Raw genomic sequence first — 25,853 nt, 5'->3', positions numbered from 1 at the left:
AGGGACGCTGGCCGGACGATGCCGCCCAATTCACCAGCTGTTTGAACTGCCCCCAGGTGACAGAAAACCCCATTTCCCCTGTGGGAGAACCTGTCTCAGCTGGTGACCCAGGGCCAAAAGGTGCCAGATGGCAAAGGCCCCTATGAGCATCCACAGGGCGAGAAGCCCCTGCCCATGGGCCTGACCTGGGGGGTGGCGGTGAGAGGGAAGAGGGGGGAGGCCAGGGTCCATCTGGAAAACCCAAGACGGAGGGGAGTGGGAGCGCGGCAGAAGAGAAGAATGAGGGGGGATTTGACAGCTGCTTTCAACTACCTGAAGGGGGTTTCCAGAGAGGATGGCTCTAGACTGTTCTCCGTGGTAGCAGAGGACAGGACAAGGAGCAATGGTCTCAAGTTGCAGTGGGGGAGGTCTAGGTTGGATATTAGGAAAAACTTTGTCACTAGGAGGGTGGTGAAGCACTGGAATGCGTTACCTCGGGAGGTGGTGGAATCTCCACCCTTTGAGGTTTTTAAGGTCCGGCTTGACCCAGCCCTGGCTGGGAGGATTTAGTTGGGGATTGGCCCTGCTCTGAGCAGTGGGTTGGACTAGATGACTCCTGAGGTCCCTGCCAGCCCTGATAGTCTGTGATGCTAAGGGCCAGGCGTCAGGAGGTGCTTTCCCTGGGAAGGGACCCGCTTCTGACCTGCCTGCTGAGACTGGGGTCCCTGGGGCAGGGCCCGGGTCCCTGGGGCAGGGCCCCGCTCCCTGCGTCTGTGCAGCGCATGGCACCGAAACACAAACAGGGTCCGGTGGGAAGCGGGGGCGCAGCTGGGGAGAAGAGGGAGGAGGTGCGGAGGGGGATGGAGCTGGGAAGGGGGCTGAGGCAGGGGAAAGGACTGAAGGAGGGAGGGGTCTGGCAGAGCGGGGGAGCCGGGGAAGGGGGTGGACCTGGGGAAAGGGCCGGCGGGAGCCGGGGAGGGGGCTGAGGGGGGCTGGCCAGGGGGCGGGAGAAGGAGCTGAGGGGGGCTGGCTAGGGGCTGGGGGGCGGGCAGCCGGAAGCCGGGGAGGGGGCCGAGGGGGGCGGCGAAGGGGGCGGGGAGCCGGGCGGGGGGCGGCCGTGCCGCAGAGCCCCGGCAGAGGGAGCCCGGCTCTCGGGCTGGCCCCGCCGGGCAGGGAGCGAGGGGGCGGCGCGGTGCTGGAACAATCGCGCCGGAGCGGATCCGGAGTCGGAGCCGGAGCGGATCCGGAGCCGGGCCCCACCCACCAGGAGCCGGGCGGCGGCGGGGCCGTTTCTCTGCGGGGCCGGGCCCATGGGCGGGTAGCGGCCGCCGGGCGGATGCTGCGGGCTCCGGCTCCCACGATGCCGCCCCGGCGCCGCCTCCCGCTGCTGCTGCTGCTGATCGCGGGCAACCTCCGGCCCGCGCCGGGCAAGTCTGCGGGGGAGCCGCCCAGCCCGCAGGGTGAGCGCGGGGGCTGCGGGGTCCCGGGGGGGCTGCGGGGTCCCGGGGGGATCCCGGGGGGGCTGCGGGGTCCCGGGGGGGGGCTGCGGCGTCCCGGGGGGGTCCCGGGGGGCTGCGGCGTCCCGGGGGGGCTGCGGGGTCCCGGGGGTCCCTGCGGGGGGGCTGCGGGGTCCCGGGGGGGCTGCGGCGTCCCGGGGGTCCCTGCGGGGGGGCCCAGGTCCGGATCGACGCGTCTGGCCGGTTTGGAAGCATCCCCCGGGCCTCGCCGCCGCTCGAGCCCCGCGGGCGGCTCCCCCTTTCCCCCGCGCCGGGCGCGGTTCGCGGATTTGCTGCCCGGATTCGGCGCCCGCATCTCCCTGCTTCGGGGCCGGGGCCGTTGGCGGGGGGCTGGGCTCGGGGAGCCGGTGGATCCGGTTCGGCGGGGGCTCGGGGCGGAGCCCTCCCCCGCCCTTGTTCTCTCCCTTTGCGGCGCTATTGTCCGCCGGAGACGGCGCCTTGCTGCGGGCCCCGCTCCCCGCCCGGCTGCTGGGCCCCGCACCCCGCGCACACGGGGGCCTTTGGCCGCAGGGCAGCCGCTTTGCAGCGCGGCGAGGGGGGGAGAAAATATCCCCATTGCCTTGATCGGTGCTGATGGATCCGATCTTCACCGAACATCTGTCCGACTGTCTGTCCCCCCGTGCACCCCGCTGTCCGACTGTCTGTCCCCCCGTGCACCCCGCTGTCCGACTGTCTGTCCCCCCGTGCACCCCGCTGTCCGTCCATCCGTCTGTCCCCCCGTGCACCCCGCTGTCCGTCCATCCGTCTGTCCCCCCGTGCACCCCGCTGTCCGTCTGTCCCCCCGTGCACCCCGCTGTCCGTCCATCCGTCTGTCCCCCCGTGCACCCCTCTGTCTGTCCCTGTATACGCCCCTCTATCCATCCATCCGTCTGTCCCCATACGCCCCCTCTGTCCATCCGTCTGTCTCCCTGCACGCCCCTCTGTCTGTCCATCAGCCGCTACACATCTGTCTCTGTCCATCCCCGGGCACCCCTCCACGGTAAAGCCCTGTGAGGTTGGAGCTGGCTTTTGAAGGGCCATGTGCAGACTGGCCCCGGAGCCAGGTGCTGCCATGTCCGGCCGACGGTTTCCATTAAATCCTCCGGCTCCTTCTCCAGGAGGACGCAAGTGGCTGCGGCTGGAACAAAGATGGTGGTGGGCTGGGGAAGAGGCTGGGGGGGCCCAAGCTGGGGAATTGGATTCTTCCCCACTTGCAGCCTGGGGGCAGGATCGTCCCCTGCCATCTGTCCCCTGTGCCGCAGGGGTTTGGGCTCCTTCCGCTCGCACCTGGCCTGGCTGGTGGAGCTGCGCCGGCGAGGAGGGGCTGCTGGCGGGGATGGCTCGGGGTGCGCCGTGCCCAGCATCCACGTTCCTGGGCAGCGTCAGCCTGGAGGCCTTGGTGATGGGGCAGCAAAGGCAGGGTCAAGCCTGGCAGAGCTCAGCGCCTTGCCAAGCTGGGCAGGGCTGGGGTTCAGAGCCCTGCAGGGATGCCACCCCCTGCCCCTGAGGTGCGGTTGGACTTTAGGGAGCCTGTCCCGATGCTGGGGGGAGGGGAGATGCCCCACGTTTGGGGTGCAGGCAGCCCCATGTGATTGGCAGAGGGGTCGCCAGCCCCCACCTTGGAAATGCCCCTGCTGAACCGGGCAGAGCCTCGGTGGGGCAAGGGTTCCTGCACTTCAGTCCCGCACCCTCACTCCGGTGCCACCAGGCTCCGCTCACCAGGGCCTCTGGAGGCGAAGGGGAGAGGGGTGGGGGGGTGGTCACACGCTCGCCCCCCAGTGGAGATGCGTTGGCTGGGCTAGGATTGACCCCCCCCATATATGGGGTTTTGAATGCTCTCATCACAGTGCCCGCGGGCACCGCTCCCCACAGCCCTGGTGCCCTATGGCATTGCCGCGGGGGAGTTCCTGCCTGCGAGGAACTTACCATGGGCACCAGGGTCTCCAAGGACTCACTGAGCAGGGCAGGAGAGCCAGTGTCTGGGGTGCTGGGAGGGGCCGGGGTGGGGGTGTAGGTGAGGTTTGAGCCTTCCCTGCTCCTAGTCGCCCCATCTGTATTTCGGCATCCACTGGCTTGAGGCTCCCCGCAGCTGTCCCATCCCCTCCCCTGCACCCCTCTCCTTTCACCCATCCCCAGGATGTCCTGCCCCCTTTGGCCCAAGTAGGGGACGGTGGACAGGCTCCCCTGCACCCCCCTATGACCAGCACCATCCCTGCCTGCTTCCCCTCCTGCTGGGGCTCCAAGGAGGCCCCGTCGCCCCGGGAATGGAGCCGAGGTTGGGGTTCTCCTGCAGAGCCAGCCCAGAATAGGCCTGGCCCAGGACCTGGGAGTTGGGTGCCCTTGGCAGCGGGGCTGGGCGAGAGGGGCTGTGACCTGGCAGGGCGGGGATGGAGGCCCAAGGCCCTGCCGCTGGCTCCCTGGGCATCGGCTTAATGCGTTGGACAGGCCCAGGGAGGCAGACCAGAGCATGTGGCCAGGGCAGTGCTAACGGGTGTCCTGGGCCCAGCCCTGCCCTGGGCTGGCAGGGGACCCCAGGTTCCTGGGCTGGCTTTGGCGGGAGGGGCTCTGATGAGCAGCTGGGAGTCAGGACTCCTGGGTTCCAGTCTTTGCTCTAGGGCAAGATACCCTGCGCCTCGTTTTCCCCATCTGTCAATAGCTCCCCTCCTGCCCTGGGGGTTGGTGTGGAGCTGAGGGATTGCCAAGCGCTTTGTGCTCCTCCTGTGGGGGGCACTGGGCCGGGCAGCGTGGGCTGGATTCTGTGCTTGGCATCTCTGGGCTGGGAGTGCACCTGTGGGAGTGGGTTGGGGCCAGTTCCCCCTCGGCGTCTGGGCCCTGGCATCTCAGGCCTGGCCTGGCCTTCTGCCGGAGGGTATTGCCTGGGTGCCAGGGTCCCTTCGTTCTGCCCCGAGCCTGGCTGTGGGTATGAATCCAGCCCCGGGAGGGGAGAGTGACATCCCCTGGGCTGGTGGAAGGGGAGACCCACCACTACCACCGGCCACACCGAGAATCTCAGGGGGGGAAGGGACCTCAGGAGGTGTCGAGTCCAACCCCCTGCTCAGGGCAGGACCAGTCCCCAATGTTTGCCCCAGATCCCTAAATGGCTCCCTCAAGGATTGAACTCACAACCCTGGGTTTAGCACGCCAATGCTCAACCCCCTAAGCTATCTGCCCCCTCCCTGCCCTGCTTTCCCCACATCCTGTGTCTGCCCCCGGGTGCACTCAGCCCCTCTGCTGCCAGGGTGGGGCTTTTGATTGAGGTTGGTAGCACCTGGGACACTGGCAAGGGGGCTTGGCCCTGGAGGGCAGCAAGGGGGGCTGCGGCAAGCGAAGTGCCACGTGGCAGGCAGGGGAAGCTGCTGTATTTGGGGGTGACACAGGCCTGCGAAGGGCCAGGAGAGACACGGGTGGGCGGGAATGCAGAGCTCCTCTTGTCCTTTCCCTGTCTCGGCCACCTCCCCCTTCTCTGCCCTCTCCCTCCCCCCCGGGTACCCACCTCCCCCTTCTCTGCCCTCTTCCCCCCACCCCCGGGTACCCACCTCCCCCTTCTCTGCCCTCTCCCTCCCCCCCGGGTACCCACCTCCCCCTTCTCTGCCCTCTCCCTCCCCCCCCGGGTACCCACCTCCCCCTTCTCTGCCCTCTTCCCCCCACCCCCCCAGGTCCAGCCTGTTGCGGAGGGGTTGAATCTGGGCTCTGCTGTTCCCTAGGGTCCGTGGGGGTCGTGCAGGGGTGGGGGGATCTGCACTCAGAGGCCCCCCCTTCCGTCTCCTGCTCCTTTCGGAGGGGCCTCCCAATTGGGGCTTGCCTGGAAATCTCCCTTGGTTGCCATGGCGCCAGCTCCTCTGCCCACCCCCCTCCTGCGGAGGCTGCAGCCACTGCTGTGCAATGGGGCAGAGGAGCCGGGGCCCAGCACATGGGGCAGCAGGGCCCTGAGTCTGCCTGGGCCAGCTCATCCCACGGGGGGGCCAGAGCAGCAGGACAGGCCCCTAATGCTGCGTGCCAGGCGGAGTTACGCGCCCTGGGCATGGAGCCCCCCAGCCCTGGCTCAGGTGCCCGTCCCAGAGCCAATCTCTGGCCCCCAGAGACTCACTCCGGCCCCCAAACCCAACCCAGCACAGGCTGGGAGGGGCCCCTGCCGGCCACACCCAGGCCTGGCAGCGAGGAGCCGAACCGGGCAGGGGTCACGGGAGCTTCCTCCCCACCGCGCTGATGGTGCCCCTCACTCCCGACCCGCAGCCCCCTGCTATCCCAGCCCTGCCCCCCCGCCCAGCTCTGCCAGCGCCCCTCACTCCTGACCCGCAGCCCCCTGCTATCCCAGCCCTGGGCTCCCATCCCAGCTCTGCCGGCGCCCCTCACTCCCAACCCGCAGCCCCCTGCTATCCCAGCCCTGCGCTCCCCCCAGCTCTGCCGGCGCCCCTCACTCCCGACCCGCAGCCCCTGCTATCCCAGCCCTGGGCTCCCCCAAGCTCTGCCGGTGCCCCTCACTCCCGACCCGCAGCCCCTGCTATCCCAGCCCTGGGCTCCCGTCCCAGCTCTGCCGGTGCCCCTCACTCCCGACCTGCAGCCCCTGCTATCCCAGCCCTGGGCTCCTGTCCCAGCTCTGACAGCGCCCCTCACTCCTGACCCGCAGCCCCCGGCTATCCCAGCCCTGGGCCCCATAGCCAGTTTGGCTGATGCCTCTCCTCCCTGTTCTGCTGCCACACCCTCTTTTTCACTCCACCCAGCCCAGCTCACCAGTGGTCGGGGAGGAGCCCCCGATTCCTCCAGGCCCAGCTGCAGAGGTGAAGGTGCCTTGCCCTGGTCACAGCCCTCTGTGGCTAGGCTGGGGTCTGCACTTTCCCCTGCAGGGCACGTGGGGCTGGGTGGCCCCCAGAGCGGATGGTCTAGTCCCCAGGGATTCCCTTCAGTGCTGAGTTGGGTGGGGGACCTAGGTGCCCTGCGGCCCGCGTGCCCCTCCCCTGAACTGGCTGCTGTTTGCTGGGTGCAATCTCGGGGCTGGGGCTGCCAGACACGCTGGAGCCACAGACCCAGCGATTTGCCCTTTGGGAGATGGGCACTCCCCCCGCCAGGCCCTGCGCAGCACACAGGAGCTGGCTCCAGGGCGCAGGGCAGCTCCTAACCCCGTTGAGTAAGCAGTTCGGCCTGATGGAGGCATCCCTGGAGGTCTGGGCGACTGGGGTTGCTGCCGCCCCAGGCACTGGGGGCCTGGCCAAGCTGTCTGTCCTACTTGCTTTCCTCCCAGATCATGTGACGATGGCAACACCATGGGCAGCTGGGGTGGGGGGCAGGCTGGAAAAGGAAGGTGCCCCCCTGCCGCACGTGGGGAGGGAACTGGCAGGGGTGGCAGCGGCTGTAAGCAATCCATGTGGGAGGGTGAAAGCTGCTTAGACCCCCCCCAAGCCAAGGGAGTGGGTCCCTTTGGCCCTAGTGAGAGGAGGTTGGGGGGTGACTGCGGGGTGGGGGTGACTGTGTTGGGGGGGGGTCTGCCCTCCGCTCAGCAGCTCACGTTCCAGCCTGAATTTCAAACCCATGTTGTTCTGCTGGGTCCAGATTTGTTTCGCCAGCCCTTGGCGGCATGCGGGTGGCCATGCCCTGGGCCGCGTGTCTGTCAGCAGCCGCACTCTGCACCGGAGGTGGCTGCATTTCATTGATGCTCTGTGTACCCGGACAGTTGTGACCAGGTAGATTTTACACAGGGCCAGTCATCAGTGCTCCTGGGGCTCATTCCTGACCCTTCCACCAGCACACTGGGTGATCTCGGATGGTCCCCACCCCTCTGTGCCTTGGTTTCCCTCCCTGTGAAATGATTCTTCTCCACTGAGGAGCCATGTTCTGAGATCTGGAGGTGGAGACGCTGCGTGGGGCAGGGCTGGCAGTTCCTGGGCTGTCTGGGCTGTGAGAGGCTATCGCCCGGCTGGCTGGGGGTGCTGGAAGTTGGGATCCAGGACCAGACTCCCCACACGGTTGCAGTTTCTGCCTGGATGCTCCCCATGAGGGTGGCTTTCTTCTGGGGAGATGCCCTGGGTGTCCCCACACCCTGCCCTGTGCTCAGTCTGCCTTGGCCCCATGCATGTGCTGAAATGCAGCACCTCTGGGGTGGAGCCCAGCCACTGCCTGCTGCACAGCAGTTCATCCAGCTGCAGTCTCCTCCTTCGGCCTCAGCTTGTTGGTTCTGCCTTTGGGTTGGTGTAACTGGAGCTGGGGAATCCTGCCAATGCCCAGCTTGCCTTCCAAATGGGCCATTGGCCCCTCCTTTGCTCCTTTGTAGGGCTTCCACTCAATCAGTAAAGCACACGGGGGATCCCAGGAAGTAAGGGCTCAGTCCGGCCCCACAGATAGCCCTGCGGCTTGTGACTCCACTGTGTTACTGTTAGGGACTGACAGCTCCTTACGCTGGGTGTGTGGATCTGGGGGGACCCGCTGGGGGGAACGATAGGAAGGGGTGTGGGAAGGCACTGGGCAGGACTTAGGAGGTCAGGGATCTATGTCCTGCTTCTTGGCACCATGTCCCGTAGGGCCGGATTTTCAAAGGCTCAGACCTGGGGTGAGTTTTGGGTGCTGAAAATTCTGGCCTTAATCTCCCTGTGCCTCAGTTTTCCCAGTACAGCTGATGCTTCCTTCTCCCACCTTGGTTCTGCCTTGTCTGTTCGCTGGGGCTCTTCTGGGCTCTCTCGCAGTGTCTGTGCAACACCCGGCCCCCAGCCTGGCTGCAGCATAAAGTTGTTCTTAGCTGCCGTTGTTTGACGCTGTTGGTTTTGCCCTGCCTGTTCCTTGGGGCAGCCCCATGTTGGGCTGTCGTGGGGGAATGGCGGGAGGCTGGTGTGTCCCTGGGGATCAGGCTCGCGCTCAGTGCGGAAGGGGCTGGGCGGCTCTGGGGGAGCCTCGGGGGCATGGAGGAGGATGGGGGAGATTTGGCAGGGGGAGTGGGACTGCAGTGCGGCTTGGCCTGAGGACGGTGGTGCTCTGGGGATGCAGCACTGGGGTCTGGGGCAGGGGGCCGGGGGCCCCCAGGCGTGGCACTGCCTCGCTCTGCAAAGCAGGCATGGACCCGGGCTCTGGGCAGGCTGGTGGGTGGCGCAGTCTGGAGCTGCAGTATTGGGGTACAGGCCACCCCTGAGGGCTCGACAGGCAGGTGGCTGGATTTACTGGGCCCTAGTCTGGCAGGAGGGCAGTGGGGTCCAGTTGTGAGAGCGGGGAGCCGGGGCGATGGGGTGAACTAGTGGCTCAGTGCAGGAGAGGGAGGCACAATTCTTGGGTTCTCCCTGCCTTGCCACACCCCCTCCCTGAACCTCAGTTTCCCCATCGTGGGGTGGGGCTAGTGAGAGCTGGAGCAGGGCTCAGACCTTGGGGGGGGGGGAGGCCTGCAAAGGGCATTTCGGGAGGAGGTCCCTGGGCTTTGCCCGTTTCACCCCTTCAGGAGGGGCCAGATGGCACAAGGGAGGAAGTGCCAGGTGAGTGATGGAGTCGGGGGGGGGGGGCAATTGCCAGCTCCTGCCCCCCAGGGTGCAGGCTCATCCCAGCAGGAGTGGGGCTGCTGGCAGTGGCGGATGGGCGATGAGCCTGCCCTGCGTGTGGAGGGCGGGAGGTTGGGGGGAGCTGCAGAGTGTTCACAGGCTGTGGCTGAGCTGTGGGTCGGTAACTGGCGAGTGGGTCTGACGTGAGCCCTGCGTGGCGGGTTATGCCGGGCGCAGCCCTGGGGGGAGGGCGGAGCCGGGCGCAGCCCTGGGGGGGAGCTGGGCGCAGCCCGGCTCTGCTGTCCCCGTGCTCAGGAGAGACCCCCGTCCCCTCGGGATCTGCTCACTCGGGGCCCGACCCGCTCCTGACACGGCTGGCTGAGCGGATGTCTGCGCAGTTGACAGGCTGTGCCAGCTGCCGGGGCCTGTGTGTGGTATGCGGCTGCAGGACGGCCGTTCCCTGGAGCAGGGACATTCCAGCCACCGGCCCCCAGCCCACCCAGCCTTTGCAATGTGTCCGGCTGTTCCTGGTATGCATGGGGGTGGGGGAGCCCCCTGCGCCCCCTCGGGCACGGCTGCTCCAGGCCCCGGCTGATGGGATGTCACTAGCACCAGCTGCTTAGAATTCCTGGTGTTGAGCGGCCCAGCCATCTGGGAACATCTGGGCCCGGACACCGCAGGCTGGCTGTTGTGGGGGCCTGGGGTTTGGGTGCGCTGTCTGCTGCCCCTCAAGGGATTCCTCCCTAGTCGGATCAGGCACCCGGAGTGGCAGAGGTTCCACCAGGTGTGGGCCGAGCCGGGACCCTGTTCTCAGCATGGCCTCGCCCCCCTGCCAAGGCCGGATCTGGGCTGTGCCTGGTGGTGCCCGGAGCCGTGCTGGCCCCGCAGGCCAGAATGGCCCCTTGGGACTCCCGCACTGCTGGGTCTAGGTTCCTGTTGCTCCCCGAGTGGAGCCGAGCCCTTTCCCTGGGCTGCACGCAGCGTGGGCTCGGGCCTCTGGAGCTGGAGGTCCCCGGGCGGTGCGAGAGGCACCCGGAGCCCAGGATGCAGAGATGACGAGCTCCGAGCAAACCTGGCTTTGCAGCGAGTTCGTCTGGAGGCCAGGGGCTTTCCCGGGCAAGCAGGGCTCACAGCTGGGTCCACAGACTGGCCTGGGGTTGGTTACAGACGCCTCCGCAGTGTCGGGCATCGTGGTGCTGTCAGCCCCTAGCTCTGACTGCTAGACACCACCCTTTCCTAGAGCCAGGAATACAATCCGGGGTCCTCACTCCCAGCCTCCGGCTCTAACCCACTAGACTCCACCCCGTTCCAGAGCTGGGGATAGGACCCAAGAGTCCTGACTCACAGCCACCCCCTGCCTCCCTGGCTCTAACCCACTAGACTTCACACCCTCCAAGAGCTGGGAGAGAACCCAAGAGTCCTGACTCCTGGTCCCCCCTTCCTCTGCTCTAACCCACTAGACCCACCCCCTCACAGAGCCCGGGAGAGAACTCAGGGGTCCTGGCTCCCAGCCCCCAAACTTCCCTGGGTGCAACGTGGGGGTCACAGGGTCACCCAGTAAAAATGGGCTGATCCCAGAAATACTGGGGCTGGCTGACCCTATGACACAGCGTCACATAGGGGGTCGCAGCCTTGTGGTCTGCACCAGCATCGTTCAGAGACTGTCCAGTGTGAGCTCCTGGCTAGTGCAGGCTGGAGACCTGCCCCGAAAGAACCCCCAGAGCACATTGCGCGGAAGACCACCCTGGCATGGTTTAACAATGGCCCAAGGGGGAGAATCCCCCCCTCAGTGCGTGGGATGTAGCTGGTGACAGGCACTGCTGAAATTAGGAGTACATTTTGCTGTCTGAATTTGTCAGCGCTGGCTTCCAGCCGTGGGGTGGTGTGACTTGGTCTGGGCTGATTCCTCCCACTCTGAGCCCGAGGGGCTGTGGGGCTCTGCAAGCTGGGCCAGGGGCTTTGCCGTGGCCTTGGTGGAGGGCCCTGCAGCGCGAGCCGGTGCGGGTTGTGTTAAGGGGGGGCCGAGCGACCTGTGTGTTCCAGGCATGTGTATTAATAGAACAGCGCTGGGAATCGATTGGCTTTTGGACCCCATAACCGAGGGGGCTCTGAGCCCAGGCAAGGGAGGCGTGAATGCCCTCACGTCCAGGCCCCTGTGGCTGGGAGAGGCGGGCATTGATCGATGCTGTGCTCGGGGTGTGAGGGGAGGCTGGGGGCTTGTCGATCGCAGGCTGGGGTGGGTGCCAGGCTCTGATCCAGAGACAGGGTCTCATTAGCCTCCCAGGTGCTGGTTAGTGTGAGCAGGTGGAGAGCCCCTCCTCTATCTTCCGGTAATTTCCTTGGGAGTGGGGTGGGGTGGGGGTGACCAAGGGACACCCCTGGGTCCTGACTCGAGCCACTTCCCTTTGAGGAATGCAGAGCACTTTGCAAACTAGCTATTTCAGCCTAAGCCCCTCGCAGGGTGGGCCAGTATTATTCTGCTTTGACAGATGGGGAAACTGGGCCGTGACTTGTCCAAGGTCACCCAGTACAGAGCTGGGTGGAACCCAGGAGTCCTGACTCCTAGTCTGCTGCTCTAACCACCAGAGCACACTCCTGTCCCTGAAAGCTGCACTTGGAAGCCAGCAAGCCTGGCTCCCTGCACTAACCGCGGGGCCACTCCTGGCCCTGGGATGCCAACAGGATGTCTGCAATGGGACACTGCTGAGTGGCCTGTCTTGCACCTCTCAATAACGCACCAGCTGTTGGATTTACCGGCCGGGGGGCTGGGTGCCACACTCCTGGGGTCACCCCCCGGCCTCGCTGTGCTGTGGGTTTGGTTTGGTTTTAGTGTCATCCAGAAATACGACATCATAGAATCCTAGAATGTCAGGGTTGGAAGGGACCTCAGGAGGCATCTAGCCCAACCCCCTGCTCAAAGCAGGATCAATCCCCCACTAAATCATCCCAGCCAAGGGATGCTTAAAAAGCTCTAAGGAAGGAGATTCCACCCCCCCCAGGTAGCCCATTCCCGTGCTTCACCACCCTCCTCGTGAAATAGGGTTTCCTAGTATCCAACCTAGACCTCCCCCACTGCAGCTTGAGACCATTGCTCCTTGTTCTGTCATCTGGGTGGCAGGCGCCATCCTCCTGGGATGAATTGAAACGTTCCAGAAACGGTCCTGCCGGGAGCCAGGTCCTGCTTCGTCCTTGGGCCTCCTGCGCCCACCCAGTGCCAGTGATCGGCGCCCGCCCACCCCAGCGGGGCAGCTCGCGGCGGGGAGGGGGGTGGGTCTGGGCGGAACAGGCCCCTCGTTTACACCGAGCCTGTGGGGTGGAAGCTCCTGGGGGGCGGCGGTGGGCCCAGACTGGGGGCTTGCAGTCCCGGGCCCCGTGTTGCGGGCGTCTGTCGCTCGCTGGAGACCTGGGGCTGGCAGAGGACGCATGTCCCCCCGCTCAGCGGGCGTGTTGCTGCAGGGTGTTGGCACAGGGGCTCAGGTGGGGGGAGCCAGGGCCCCCCAGACAGGAGCCTGCCGCTACCCCATTGCTGCCATGGCAACCCCTGGCCCTGGTGCCTGCCTGGCCCTGGAAGCTGCTTCCTGTTTAATGGGGGGGGCCGTGCCATCAGTCCAGCGCCCGCTGTTTGGGGAGTGCGGGCCGAGCCGGGGCCAATGGTGTCGTTGCCAGGGTGATGGGAAGTGGCTCTCGGAAAGCTGGGCTGGCTGCCGGAGGCTGAAGGCTGCAGCCGGAAAATCACCGGGCTGGGGGGCATTGTGGGGGTGGCGGCTGCACTGGGAAGCCAGCTCTCGAGACGGGGATGGCAGCCCCTGAAAGCCCCCGAGAGCAGCGCCCGTGGTGTTAGCAAAGGGGGCTCCCTCCCCTGGCGGGGCCGGAGGCGGTTCTGATCTGGCTCCCCCTTTCCATGAGCCCCGCTCTGCCAACGCCCCCCAGCGTGTAAGGTACAGCTTTGGCCCGGCAGTTTCGCTGCGTGGTTCCCGGGCCCCGTCAAATGGCCGCAGTAGCTGGGAAGGGGTCAGCCATGCTCAGACCGGGAGCCCATCTGGAGAGGGAATCCCTGAACCTGGCATTGCCCCCGCTCTGTCCCAGTGGCCTGGGTCTGTCCTGCATCGGCAGGACCAGAAGACCCAGCACCAGAGTCCCCCCCACCCCCCCCGTGCAGGGGCGGGAGGGGTGCAAACCCCTGCGCTTGGCACAGTGCCCTGGGAGCCACGGAGAGTGGGTGGGACCTTGGATTTTCAGCTCTCAATTTACAGCCACCCCCAGTGCATGGGGTGTGTGCGGCGCAGAGCAAGCCTAGCGGGCCCTGGGGTGGACCCAGAGACACGAGGCAGGTTACGTAATCAGTGGCTGGGGGCAATGCCCATAGCAAAGCCTCCTGGCAGTTGGCACTAATAAAACAGCTGGTGGGGGACGGGCACTGACCTCTCCTGTTCTCCCCAGCAGCTGCCGGGCTGGCACCTCTCGCTGGCGCTGATTCATTTGCCTTCAAAACCCAGCCCCACCCCAAACAATCTGTGCTCAGAGCCTGACTCTGCCTGGGGACCACGCAGACCCTGGGGGCAAAGGCCCCCACAGATCGGGACCCCCAGCAGCTGGGGCCGTTTGAAATGCTGATCCAGCATCTGTACCATGGGCTGAGCCAAACCTGAGAGGGCACCTTGCGTCCAGCGGCTAGCAGCCAAGCCTGGCCAGCCGTCCGGCAGCATCGTGCACCCTGGCGCAACCCAGCCCTCTCCCAGTTGCTCGGGGGCACCCTGCAGGAGAGGGGGTTCCCCCTTGGTGGACGCGTGGTGGCGGTTCCAGCCGTGGAGTGCATGGGGCTGAGGGCAGCAGCCCCGGTCCAGTTGAAGGTGGTGTGGCTCATGGCCCCTGACCACTGTGGGGGCTGGGGGCTGGAGCTAGGCGGGCTGGGCTGGAGCCTCCCTGTGGCTCCAAGGCTGCTCTTGCTGCTGGGGGGCCCTGAAATCGCTGCATCGGGTCCCTGAGTTTCCGTGGGGCTTCTGCTGCTGCGTGGGCACGTTGGGAGCTCGCGCCGCCCTCGGCCCGGGTCCCTCTGATCCTTCCAGGGTCATAGAATCATAGAATATCAGGGTTGGAAGGGACCCCAGAAGGTCATCTAGTCCAACCCCCTGCTCGAAGCAGGACCAATTCCCAGTTAAATCATCCCAGCCAGGGCTTTGTCAAGCCTGACCTTAAAAACCTCTAAGGAAGGAGATTCTACCACCTCCCTAGGTAACGCATTCCAGTGTTTCACCACCCTCTTAGTGAAAAAGTTTTTCCTAATATCCAATCTAAACCTCCCCCACTGCAACTTGAGACCATTACTCCTCGTTCTGTCATCTGCTACCATTGAGAACAGTCTAGAGCCATCCTCTTTGGAACCCCCTTTCAGGTAGTTGAAAGCAGCTATCAAATCCCCCCTCATTCTTCTCTTCTGCAGGCTAAACAATCCCAGCTCCCTCAGCCTCTCCTCATAACTCATGTGTTCCAGTCCCCTAATCATTTTTGTTGCCCTTCGCTGGACTCTCTCCAATTTATCCACATCCTTCTTGAAGTGTGGGGCCCAAAACACTCTACTTGATACCGGCTGCCAACTAGACATGGAGCCATTGATCACTACCCATTGAGCCCGACAATCTAGCCAGCTTTCTACCCACCTTATAGTGCATTCATCCAGCCCATACTTCCTTAACTTGCTGACAAGAATACTGTGGGTCTGGTCTGTCGAGATTAGTGGAGATCTGCTGGGCCATGCTGCCTTGCCAAGGCCTGCTGCTTGCTTCACCTCTTGGCTGGGGGGTGCCGAAGCTGGAGGGGGCTGAGTGCTGCTGTGCACCCCTTGCCTGGGGAGCTCTGGGAGGGACGTACTGTCCACACCCGGGGGCAGCCCCAGCTGAGGGACTGTGGAGGTGCTGCTCATGGGGCTGGCACAGCGGGGTTCCCCTGGCCTGGCCACCCTCTGGCTTCTCTCTAGCGGGAGTTCGAGGGGTTCTGGCCTCTGCTTGGAGCTGGGTGGGGTTGGGCCCGGGTGTGACTTGGGGGGTGGGGGCCTGGCTGGCTCTAGGCAGGGAGAATATTGTGACAGGCCCAGCCCCCCTAACCCCTCTCCCCCTCCCCAGAGGTGCTGATCAAAGTCCAGGTGTATGAGAACAGCGACCTCTCCCCACTGGCCCAGGCTGCCGTGGAGGTGTATGGGAACCACACGTCGCTGGCCTCAGGCTCCACCGACCATGAGGGCGTCGGGATGCTGCCCGTCAGCTACCGCCTGGGCACCTGGATCCTGGTCACCGCTGCCAAGCGTGGTTTCGTCACCAACTCTGTGCCCTGGCGGGTCGACAAGCTGCCGTGTGAGTGCTGCTGGGCGCCGGGCATTGGGGTGGGGGACTGGGGAGTTTGGGGACACTCCCTCCGTGGGCTGGTAGTTTGCAGATACCCTGGGATTTGGGGACAGCCCCTTAGCTGGTCGTCCCCCCCAGCAGAGGGAGGAGGGGGGCAGTGGGCACATCACAGCCCCTGGGCTGTATGGGGTGTATTGGGCTGGGAGGGGATGCGGGCTGGCACCAGGTTAATAATACAGCAGCCGGGAGGGGCTGATGGGGGTAAGAGGGGCAGAGACACCCCCTGGGGAGAGCACGGGGCTGGGGGGGCAGAGCTCTGCTCCTAGTGCGGGGCTCTGGGGGAGGGGAGGAGCTGCGGGGGAGGGGGAGAATAGTTTCCAGTTCCTGACACCTGCAGATGCTCCGGGAGGGTGGCCCCCTGTCTCCCCCCCATCCCTGTGATGGTGCCTGGGACCCCCCTGCCCTGTCCCCAGGGAGATCCCTTCCCTTGTCAGGGCTGGGGGGGGTCAGCGTTAGCCTGGGCTCTGTGCCAAGCAGCAGCTGCCCGCAGGCCGCGTGTTGACGAGGTGCAGACAGGACGGTGGTGTGGGGCCGCTCGCTGCAGAGGCTCAGATGGGGTCGATAGGGGTGACTTTACTGCAGGCAGTGGGATGACCTCACGCGGACGTCAGTGCCCCCAGCTGGATGCGCGTGGGAGGGCCCATGGGCAGGGGGCTGTCTGCAGCCTGGGGGGGAGCAGTGGGGCGGTGTGTGCATGGGGGGTGTGCGCAGCCTGGAGGAGGCATGTGGGGGGCGGGTGTTTGCGGGGCCGGAGGGGAGGATCTGGGGGGCAGGTGTGTGTATGAGACAGGGTACTGCCCCACACTGGAGGGGCTCAGTGGGTGTGGTGCAGCGGGTGCATGTGAGCAAGCTCTTACCCAGCTAATTAGAGCAGCTCCCCGTACCCCTTCCGCCCTGGGTACCAGCTGCCAGCTCCACCTTCCAGTGCGGGATCCCCCCCTGCACCCAGCTGGGCCCCCCCTCACTCCACTGGGGTGGGTGGGGCAGAGGGGCTGCGGCTGTAGCATCTCCCTGGGCAGAGCTGGGTGCTGGGTGTGTAATTCCTGGGCACAGCTGCCCCTGGGGTTGTAGCTGGCACCATCTGTCTGACACCCTCCCTGCTCCCCCCCCCCACAGCGCTAACCAGCAGAGCTGGGCTATTTATACAGATCCCCCCCCCCACCCCGCCAGCTGCTGTGTCCCAGGTTATTTTAGGAAGAGCTGGAGGGGTGTGACTGTGGGGGGGTGCCACCCCAGGAGGCCCCCAGTCCCCCACCTCTCTCTGCCCTTCACTGTGAGGGGTTGGCTGCTTTTACTTTGGGCTATGCCTGGCCCACGGTGTGGCTCTGACAGGGGCTTCCAGCGGCCCATCCGTCTCTGTGTCAGGTGCCAGAGTCATTAGCGATGCTCTGCTAGGTGTCTGCTCTGTGCCAGGTTCTCCGCTCCGTGGGTGGGTGCCAGGCTCCCCTCCCCCAGCAACACATGCCCCATTCCCAGTGCATTCTCCCGCTGCCCTGCCCCACTGCGTTGCAGCTGCTGTGCCCCGCGCCTCTCGCCTGTTGCTCACATGCCCTGTGTCTGTCCGGTCCCTCTGCAGTGTATGCCTCGGTCAGCCTGTACCTGCTGCCGGAGCGGCCCGCCACCCTCATCCTCTATGAGGACTTGGTGCAGATCTTGCTGGGATCACCAGGTGAGGCCCGTGACTCGCCAGCCCCTTCCCTGTGCATGGGAGGCCGTGGTTAGAGCAGGTGACGGGGAGCCAGGACACCTGGGTTCTGTTCCTTTCTGTACCACTGCCCTGTGCGGGACCTAGGGCCAAGTCACTGTCCCTCTGCCTGGACAATGGGGGAGACCCCCCGCTTCCAGGATTCACCAGGGAGGTGCTGCAGCACCAAATGTTACCCGCTCCCCCTGGCCTTGTGCAGGGGAGCAGGAGGGGCCTGTGGCTGTCTGAACCTGCCCATCTGGGCTTTACCCTGGAGGGCAGCGGGTGGATGGGCCAGGTGGCTTGGGTCGCTGTGGCCCTCAGCCAGCCCCGGCCTGCCCATGCCCCTCCTAACGTAGCCCAGAGGCAGCAGGGAGAGCTCTGGGGACGGGAGGTGGTTGATTTTAAGCCCCCAATGATATTGGTGTTGGCTGCATGCCCCTGCTACCCTCTCACTGGGGGGCGGACGTGCCCTCCAAGGTGCGTGGCAGGGGCTCTGGGGCCGGGAGCTGCGCGTGTACTCTCACCATGGCTCAGGCTGTGTCCTTGTGGCAGGCTGACACGCCTGGCTGTCTCTGGCAGGGGCCTGGATTCCCTCGCCTGGCTGGCTGGGGCTCGGAGCTGCCACTGCAGCCAGTTAGTGCCCTGCCGGCCGCCCCTTGAGAGCAAGCTGCCCGCCAGCCACCCGCCCGCCATCGTCACAGCCCGGGCAGGGGTTGGAGCTTGGCCCCCGGTCCCGGAGGGCCCCTTGTGCTTTGGCCGATCTCCGCAGAGACCCCGCTGGGCGCCGTGTCCGGGGCTGAGGGGAGACGCCCTGGACAGGTCGCTGGGGCGGGAGGCTGGCTCCCTTCAGCGAGGCAGCGACCGTGGGGAGTTCCCGGCTCGCCCTTTGCCAGGGGGTGAGGGGCACGCGCACAGGAGGGGCGGGGAGAGGCTGCCATCTTGGCGGGCAGCCTGCCCCGGCCCTGCGCGCGAGGCCTACAATGGAACCATGGGTGCTGCAGAGCCCATGACGCTGGCTCGGGCCTGGGGCACCCTGGGGTCCCGCCGAGGCTCTGGCCGGGCAGGGCTGCAGGGCGAGCCTAGTGCCTCATGCCCGTTGTCGTTGCAGGGGCCAAGAGCCAGCCGTGGGTGCAGTTCCAGCGCAAGGCGGCCCGCCTGCCCCGCAGCTCCACCTACAGCCAGCTTTCCGCCTCCCTGACGGCCGCCAGCGGAGCCCACGACATGCGGGGCTTCCCCTCCTTCATCGGGGCCGAGAGCAACGGCAGCGGTACGGGGCCGGGGGGGCGGGGAGAGGGGCGAGGGAGGGGCTGGGGGGCGCAGGGATCGGGGCGGGGAGCAGTGAGCCCCTCTGACGGCCTCCTCCCCTCCCAGCCAACAGCACCTGGCTGGAGCTGGTCCCCATCGCCGCCGTCAGCGTCCATCTCTTCACGGGCAACGGCACCGAGGTGCAGCTGTCGGGCCCCGTGCACCTGTCCATCCCGCTGCCTCCCGACTCCGGAGCCACCACGGCCACCAGCGTGCCAGCCTGGAGGTTCGACACCAAGAGCGGTAAGGGCCAGCAGGTTGGGGGGCAGGGCCAGGCTGGGCATGATCTGGGGATTGGGGGGCAGGGCCAGGCTGGGTGCCCCGTTGATCTGGGACTGGGGGGCAGGGCCAGGCTGGGCGCCCTGTTGATCTGGGGCTGGGGGCGGGGGGAGGCCAGGCCAGGCTGAGTGCCCTGGAGGTTTGGGGGACCCACATAAGTGGTGAGTTTGGGGGGGTCTCAGCCTGGCTCCCAGTCACTGGCTGGAGGAGGTGCTGGGGATCCCCGCTGGCTCTGTACCAGCGTTTCTGCATGGGGGTGGGCCAGCCCATGGGCATGCCACACATCGGCATGGGACGGGGGACTTGGGGATGGCAGGTGTCAGACTGATGCTGCGATTCCCTCCCCAGGAAACGCTGCTGGCTGGGGGGTGAGGGCCCAGCATTGGGATCCCATTGAATTAACAGACTGGGGCACAGAGAGTGTGTCTCCCCCAGTCCGGCTGCTCCGCATGCCAGCCCCCTCCCGCCCTGTGGCCACAGGGCACCTCCACGAAACTGCCTCAGTGGCAATAAAGCACCATTATGCCCCAGGCTCGTGGGAGAATGGCAGCGTGGGAGGGGGTAGGGGGCCACAGGATTGCGGGGGAGGCTCTGGCCCAGAGACCTGCTGCTCTCCTCCATGATGCCGCCAGAGGCAGCCAGAACTTATCATGGGCTCTTCTGCCAGCCAAGGCCCCTGTATCGACCCTCGACCAGGGAGCCTGGCTCCAGGGATGCCCCTGCCTGGGGCAGGCTGCCTGGCAGGGAGGAGTAGAAGGCTTGGAGGGAGGGAGCCTGCCACCTGTGGGAGGCCTTGGCTCAAACCCAGTTTGGGTCACAAGTGAACCGAGTGTGGGGATCTCAGCCTGGTCCTATGGAGTGGATGTTCGGAGTCCAGAAGGTGGGGGTGAGAAGGGAGCAGCAGGGGGCTGCAGGAGAGGATTGAGGGGCAGGGGGTCGGCAGGGCAGGACTAGGGTATTAGCAGAGCTGGGGGTCGGCGGGGTGGGACCCTGGGGCAGTAGCAGAGCTGGGGGTTGGCGGGGCGGGACCCTGGGGCAGTAGCAGAGCTGGGGGTGGCAGGGCAGGACCCTGGGGCAGTAGCAGAGCTGGGGGTGGCAGGGCAGGACCCTGGGGCAGTAGCAGAGCTGGGGGTCGGCGGGGCGGGACCCTGGGGCAGTAGCAGAGCTGGGGGTCGGCGGGGCGGGACCCTGGGGCAGTAGCAGAGCTGGGGGTGGCAGGGCGGGACCCTGGGGCAGTAGCAGAGCTGGGGATGGCAGGACAGGACCCTGGGGCAGTAGCAGAGCTGGGGGTCAGCGGGGCGGGACCCTGGGGCATGAGCAGAGCAGGGGGCAGAGCTGGAGGTCAGGGGAGGCTGTTAATGAACATGGATCCCGCATTGAGCACCAGCTATCAGCCCCACGACGGGCGTGGTGCCGTCGAGACAGCTGGTTCACAATCGATCTTTCTAAGTTCTCTAAAACCGACACAGTGGGATTGTTGGGAAGCTGGTGCCTCCGGAGGGGGCGTGGTGGGGCTAGTGACTCAGATTTGGAGTCATCTGAGTTGGGGGGGCTGGAGATATTACTCCCCGTTCCCATCCAGAAAACCAAACTGTTGCTGTGACTGTGGATTAGAGTGGTCTCCGTCCACCGAGGATTACCGGGGGGGAGGTGCATGGCTCCCTGAAATCTTTGGGGGCCCAGGCTGAGAAGAGGAGTTACACGGATGTACGTTTTTACACTATGCGGGTGCCCAGACAGAAAACCGGCTTGAGATTTCCACTCCCATCTTTTTACAAGCTCTTTCCTGCTCTAAACCCAGAACGGTTAGTCAAACTGCTTTGGATTGAGGGGGCCTCCTGGGCGTGGGAGTAGCATTAGTGATCCAGATTGGCCGTCATTTGACTGAGTTCCAAACCAGTTGCCTTCTGCAGCCCTGGGGTGTTACCGGAGCCATGCCACTGCCAGACCTGGCTGAGATTGATGGCTGCAAACCCCCCCTTCAATTAACACACCTGAGGACGAGTGAATCCCTGCCCCTCACCTCAGGCAAAAGGCATTTGGGGCTGAGGGCAGCAGGTTGAAATGGTGTGTGAGTCCCCGGGGGGGCAGGTTTAGTTTGGGGGGTGGAATCAGAGCCTTTGGGGGCAAAATGAGATGCGTGGCTGCTTCCTGGGAGGAGGGGGGATGGGGGGAGAGGGGTTTGGGGCTGCAGCAAGGAGCAGGGTGGAGGGGGAGGGAAGCTAGGGCACGCGGAGGGGTGGGACAATGGGAAGGGGTGTGGGGTGATTGGTACGGGGCCGGGGGGGGGGAGAGTTGGGGCAGGGGCCTTTGTCAGGCCCACATTCTCCCGTCCCATGTGTGTGCCCAGCTCTGGGGGGTCTTGCCCTACCAAGAGGGTCCGTGTCCCCCAGGAAAGAAAAGAGGCTGGCCATGCCCCGCGCCCTGTGTTCTCCAGGGGGTGACAGGAGGCAGTGGGCGTCGGTGGGCCAGGTGCCCCCACAGTGCGTGGCACCGGCTGCAGCTGGCCCTGTGGTTTGCTCTGAGGATGTGTGAGGTGTGGGACTGAGCTGGGACGAGATAGGAGCACGGGGAAGCGGTGCTCAGGTGTATTCAGGCTGCACTGTTCCTTTGGCGGTGGGTGTGGGCGGTCGGTAGCAGGGCAGAGGCTCTTCGAACAGCTACCATCTGCAGCGAGGGGGCCGTGGCAGGTGCCCGTGGTCGGTAGGTGATGGTGCAGGGCACGCGGGGGAACCGAGGTAGTGTCCGGGACTCATCTGAGGCTGGCAGGTGGCTCTGGGGTTGGGCCCATGGTCTGTCCTTTCCAGTGACCTAGCTCTGTGTGAGCTTTCGTGGGCTCCAGTCGCGTCAGGCGGATGCTGTGGTGAAGGGGATGGGCTGCATATTGAGATGAATGGGGGGCAGAGTAAAGGGGGATGTTACGGGGCATTGCTGAATGAGGGCAGAGTTAAGGTTGCATGGGCAGCCCTACTGCTGCATTTCCTGCTTTTCACACGTCTCAGTTGGGCTCGGCTCAGCGTCCTGCCATCAGTGTGTTGCCACTGAATTTCTCTTCAGCTCCAGCCTGGGGCACAGAGAGAAGCCTGCCACGTCCTAGTGAGCCAAGGCTGCAGGAGCCAGCGCCATCAGGGGGTAGCGTTGTGAGGGACTCATTCCTCAGGGAGGAGAGGCCTGAGGAGCCCTTGAGTAGTTGAAGGAAAGAGGATGTAATCTGGGGAACTCTCTGCTGCAGTATATTGTTGGATCCAATAATGGAGAGCAAGGTTCAAACAGGGGAACAGAAATCCCCTCGGCGAGACTCTTCACCCTCATGCTCCAGGGCATGGGCTGGGACAGGAACTGCCCCACCCCTGGTCCGAGGATTGCGCAAGCACAGAGGTGGCTAGGGAACCGACTCCTTCCCCTGGGGCATCTGCTGGGGGCCATTGACAGAGGCAGGACACATTATGGCAGGAGAGGGGATTTGGGGTGAGGTGGGCTGGGGCCTGATCCAGCAGGGATGGTGCACAGCTTCAGGGGAGACGGGCCAGTGGTCCCATCGTGTCTGGGTGCTGGGCCGGAGGGGCCAGTTCGCTCCCGGTTGACGCTGTTTTGTTGCCCCCAGGCCTGTGGCTCCGGAACGGGACAGGGCTGATCAGGAAGGAGGGTCGCCAGCTGTACTGGACATTCGTCTCCCCCCAGCTGGGGTACTGGGCTGCCGCTCTGCCCTCCCCCACCACAGGTGAAGCAGCTGCCTCCAGCCTCCCCGCCGCAGGGGAAGGGTCCAGGGCTGGGAGCCGTCTGGCCAACAGAGCAAGTAATGGGGAGGCAGGAAGCAGGGCCCCGTGGGCAGGCCCGGCCTGGACCCTTCCTTCCAGCTGTCGCTGCCGTGTCCAGACCAGGCGTTGTTCCAATGGGCTCCCAGGCAGAGCAGCCCCCAGGCCACAAAATCCTGAGGTGGGTCAGTCCTGGCCCCCATCCCTGCACTGGAGCCAGCCGACATCCCTGGCTGGCCCCATGGGGAGCCTCATGGCTCTAGCCCTGCGGGCTTCTCCAGGGTGTGGGGGGCCCCTTTCTGGGGCAGGCCCTGGGGTGCCCTGCGCGGGGCCCCCAGCCGGAGGAGAGCCTCTCTCAGGCAGCCCCTGTGGACCTTGGGCCTGGCTGGGAGCAGCTTAGCTGCTGGCGGGGGGAAGGGGCGGGAGCCCCAGCGGGAGCGAAGGGCGCCAGGAAGGCAGCAGCCCCCAGGGGAGCAGCTGGTCTGAACCTTGGTGCTGCGGATGCCACTCAGGCAGCAGCTGGGAATGCCAGCTCCCTGCCCTGGGCATTGCTCAGTGCCTGGCAGGGGGTGGGCACCCGGGATGGGTCCGTTCCCAGGGTGCTCACTTTTGGGGGGGCTGGCCCCCCACCTGTGAAATGGGGAGCCTGTGCTTGGCCAGCTGCTCGCTGGGCGGGGTGGGGAGTGCTGGCAAAGAAGGGGGAGGCCTCAGGCTCTTGCCCCACAGAGCAGGCAGGGCCGGGCACGCTGCTGCTCCGTTCCTGGGATGGGAAGGCCTGGAGGCCCTGGCCAAGAGCCACGTCCTTCCGCACCGGGGGCTGCGGACCCAGGACAGCCCCTCCCCAAAGAGGACGAGCGGGATTGGGGGAGGGGAAATGGCGCCGGGGGCAGGAGTGCCTGGTCCAAGGGCACCCAGAGCTGAGGCTGGACCCCAGGTGTGCCGACGGCAGGGCCCCCGTTACGGCCGCCTGCCCGTCTCGCCCCCCCGGGCCTCAGCCCCTCCGGAAGCGGGGAGGAAGCAGCTGGCCAGGCAGGCCCGTGGGGGAAGGAGAGGTGCTGTGCTCGGGGAGCGGTGTTCCCGGGCCTGTCTCTGACCCGCTGCTGCCTGCCCCCCTAGGGCTGGTGGCGCTGGCGACGGGGATGAGGGACATCACCGCGTACCACACCGTCTTCCTGCTCACCATCCTGGGGGCGCTGGTGCTGCTGGTGCTGAGCCTGCTCTGCCTGCTCATCTACTACTGCCGGTGAGGCTCCCCCGCCAGGGGCCCTGCCCACGGCCGGGCAGGGGCCAGGGCTCCGGAGGAAGCAGTGGGTGGCGGGTGGATGGAGGGGCCAGCTTGCCCTGCCGTTGTAGGTCCCGGGCCCTGGCAGGAGCCGAAGCAGGGAGGGTGGAGGGAGGCCGCCGTGGGCATTGTGTGGCTGGCACCAGGGCAGTGGGGGCGGGGATAGATGCAGGAGCCCAGCCCCCTAACCTGCCTTGCACCCCGCGCATCCTCCTGGCCCTTCCCAGCTTTGATCTCTGTGCCCCACGGGGGGCCCGGGGGCCAGCTCCAGGCCTGGCTCAGCCCCCTGCCCTGCCCAGCTCCCTCCCTCGGGCTTTGAGCTCCCCTCGGGGCAGGCGGCTCTGTGCTGGCCCAGGGAGCCTGCGGCGGGGCGCTGGTAACCGGGTCCTGTCTCCCCAGGCGGAGGTGCCTGAAACCCCGACAGCAGCATAGAAAGCTGCAGCTGCCCGGGCCGCTGGACACCTCGAAGCGAGACCAGGCCACCTCCATGTCCCAGCTCAACCTGATCTGCACCAGCCACCTGGAGACCGCCTCCTCGGCCGGCGACACCGACGCACACACGCCCATCCTCAAGTCGGCCTTCTCCAGCTCCCGCGAGCTGGGCGGCTCCCGCGAGGAGTTCTTCCGTCACAAGCTGCGGCATGTCAGCAAGGCCTCCACGGAGACGCTGAGCCAGCGGGGCGCCCCCAAGGAGGAGTACCCGCGCCCCGGGGAGAGCTTCTCGCTCAAGGCCGCGCGCTCCGTGGACGGCCCGGGTGTGCTGGAGCCCCCCGTGCTGGAGGAATACAAGCGCGGCTTCTCCCACCAGCGCGTGGAGGACAAGGGCGCCGAGCCGCCACGGAAGCACTCGAGGAAGGAGAGCAAGCCCTACCTCCAGGAGCCGCCCTCCCCGCCGCCCCTGCCGCCCCCCTTCGACCACTATGTGGGCCACAAGGGGGAGCCCAAGCCCCCCGACTTCATGCTGTCGCAGTCCGTGGACCACCTGGCCAGGCCCACCTCGCTCACCCAGCCGGGGCAGCTCATCTTCTGCGGCTCCATTGACCACATGAAGGACAGTGTGTACCGCAACGTCATGCCCACCTTGGTCATCCCGGCCCATTACATGCGCCTGGCGTCGGATTACCCCTCCGGGGAGCAGGCCCTGGCCGGCCCAGCGGAGAGCCAGCCCGAGATGGAGGGGCTGCCCGGCCAGGCCGGGATGACCATCCCGCACCAGTTCGGGCCCCAGGACCAGCAGCGGCTGCAGCTCCAGCAGGGCGAGGACTCGGAGGGCAAGGGCTGGGGGGCACACCCCTCCTCGGTCAGCGGCTCTGTCACCATCCCGGTGCTGTTCAACGAGTCCACCATGGCCCAGCTGAACGGGGAGCTGCAGGCGCTGACGGAGAAGAAGCTGTTGCAGCTGGGGGTGAAGCCCCACCCGCGGGCCTGGTTCGTCTCCCTGGATGGGCGCGCCTCCCAGGTGCGCCACTCCTACATCGACCTGCAGGGCAGCGAGAAGGGCCGGAGCAATGACGCCAGCCTGGACTCGGGCGTGGACGTCCACGAGGCCAAGCCCCACAAGCGGGCCAAGGAGGAGCGGGAGCGGCCCCCGGCCCCCGCCGCCTACTCCAAGCTGGCGTTCCCCGAGGACCCGGAGCAGAGCAGCAGCGAGAGCCGCACGGCCATCTGCTCCCCCGAGGACAACTCCCTGACGCCCCTGCTGGACGAGGCGGCCGAGGCCCGGGCCGCCACCATCCCCCGCCGGGGCCGCAGCCGGGGCACCAGCTCCCGCAGCAGCGCCAGTGAGCTGCCCCGGGACTCCATGACCAGCCCCGAGGATGAGCTGACCGACCCGGCCGAGGGCGGCGACGAGCCGGGCGACAAGAAGAGCCCCTGGCAGAAGCGCGAGGAGCGCCCCCTCATGGTCTTCAACGTGAAGTAAGCGGGGGGGGGGCCTGCGCCCGCTTCCCCTGCCCCCTGAGCCAGCCCCAGCCCCTGGGGGGCAGAGGAGGGGGCGGGGCCGCACGACGGACAGCTCCGCGCCCCCGAGGCGACTCCAGACCAGGACCCCAAAGACCCCCCGTCTTCTCCGCCTGAGGGCTGAGCTCTGTCGGGGAGCAGGGGAAGGGGGGACCCACACTGGCAGGCAGTGGGGCTGACCCCCAGGGCGGTCCGGATGCAGAACCAGTGACCTGCTCCCTCCTGCAGCCGGGCACTGCCCGTCGTGCCCCCCGCCATTCGA

At 66.2% G+C, this 25,853-nt stretch overlaps 1 protein-coding gene across 1 annotated transcript; it reads left to right on the top strand.

The window, feature by feature from the left end:
* The first annotated feature begins 1,097 nt into the window (after window positions 1-1,097).
* On the top strand, window positions 1,098-25,687 carry FAM171A2 (family with sequence similarity 171 member A2). The gene is made up of 8 exons (XM_084615956.1): window positions 1,098-1,439; window positions 15,046-15,273; window positions 16,901-16,993; window positions 18,120-18,278; window positions 18,383-18,559; window positions 22,200-22,316; window positions 23,467-23,593; window positions 24,032-25,687. The coding sequence occupies exons 1-8, from the start codon at window positions 1,316-1,318 to the stop codon at window positions 25,551-25,553; spliced, it is 2,547 nt and encodes an 848-aa protein (XP_084472082.1). The 5' UTR covers window positions 1,098-1,315; the 3' UTR covers window positions 25,554-25,687.
* Window positions 25,688-25,853: the final 166 nt, after the last annotated feature.

Source organism: Lepidochelys olivacea (genome assembly GCF_965140295.1).
Source record: "Lepidochelys olivacea isolate rLepOli2 genome assembly, chromosome: 27".
In the NCBI taxonomy this organism is placed as follows: Eukaryota; Metazoa; Chordata; order Testudines; family Cheloniidae; genus Lepidochelys; species Lepidochelys olivacea.
Note: the sequence above shows the minus strand (reverse complement) of the source record. Positions and strands in the feature narration are given on the sequence as shown.

Bases quoted from the DNA above. Each gene is read 5' to 3' on its own strand.
- FAM171A2 (XM_084615956.1), top strand. From the start codon at position 1,316: ATGCTGCGGGCTCCGGCTCCCACGATGCCGCCCCGGCGCCGCCTCCCG. The intron at 15,274-16,900 runs GTGAGTGCTGCT...GTCCCTCTGCAG, and splicing joins GCGGGTCGACAAGCTGCCGT to TGTATGCCTCGGTCAGCCTG. The intron at 23,594-24,031 runs GTGAGGCTCCCC...CTGTCTCCCCAG, and splicing joins CTGCTCATCTACTACTGCCG to GCGGAGGTGCCTGAAACCCC.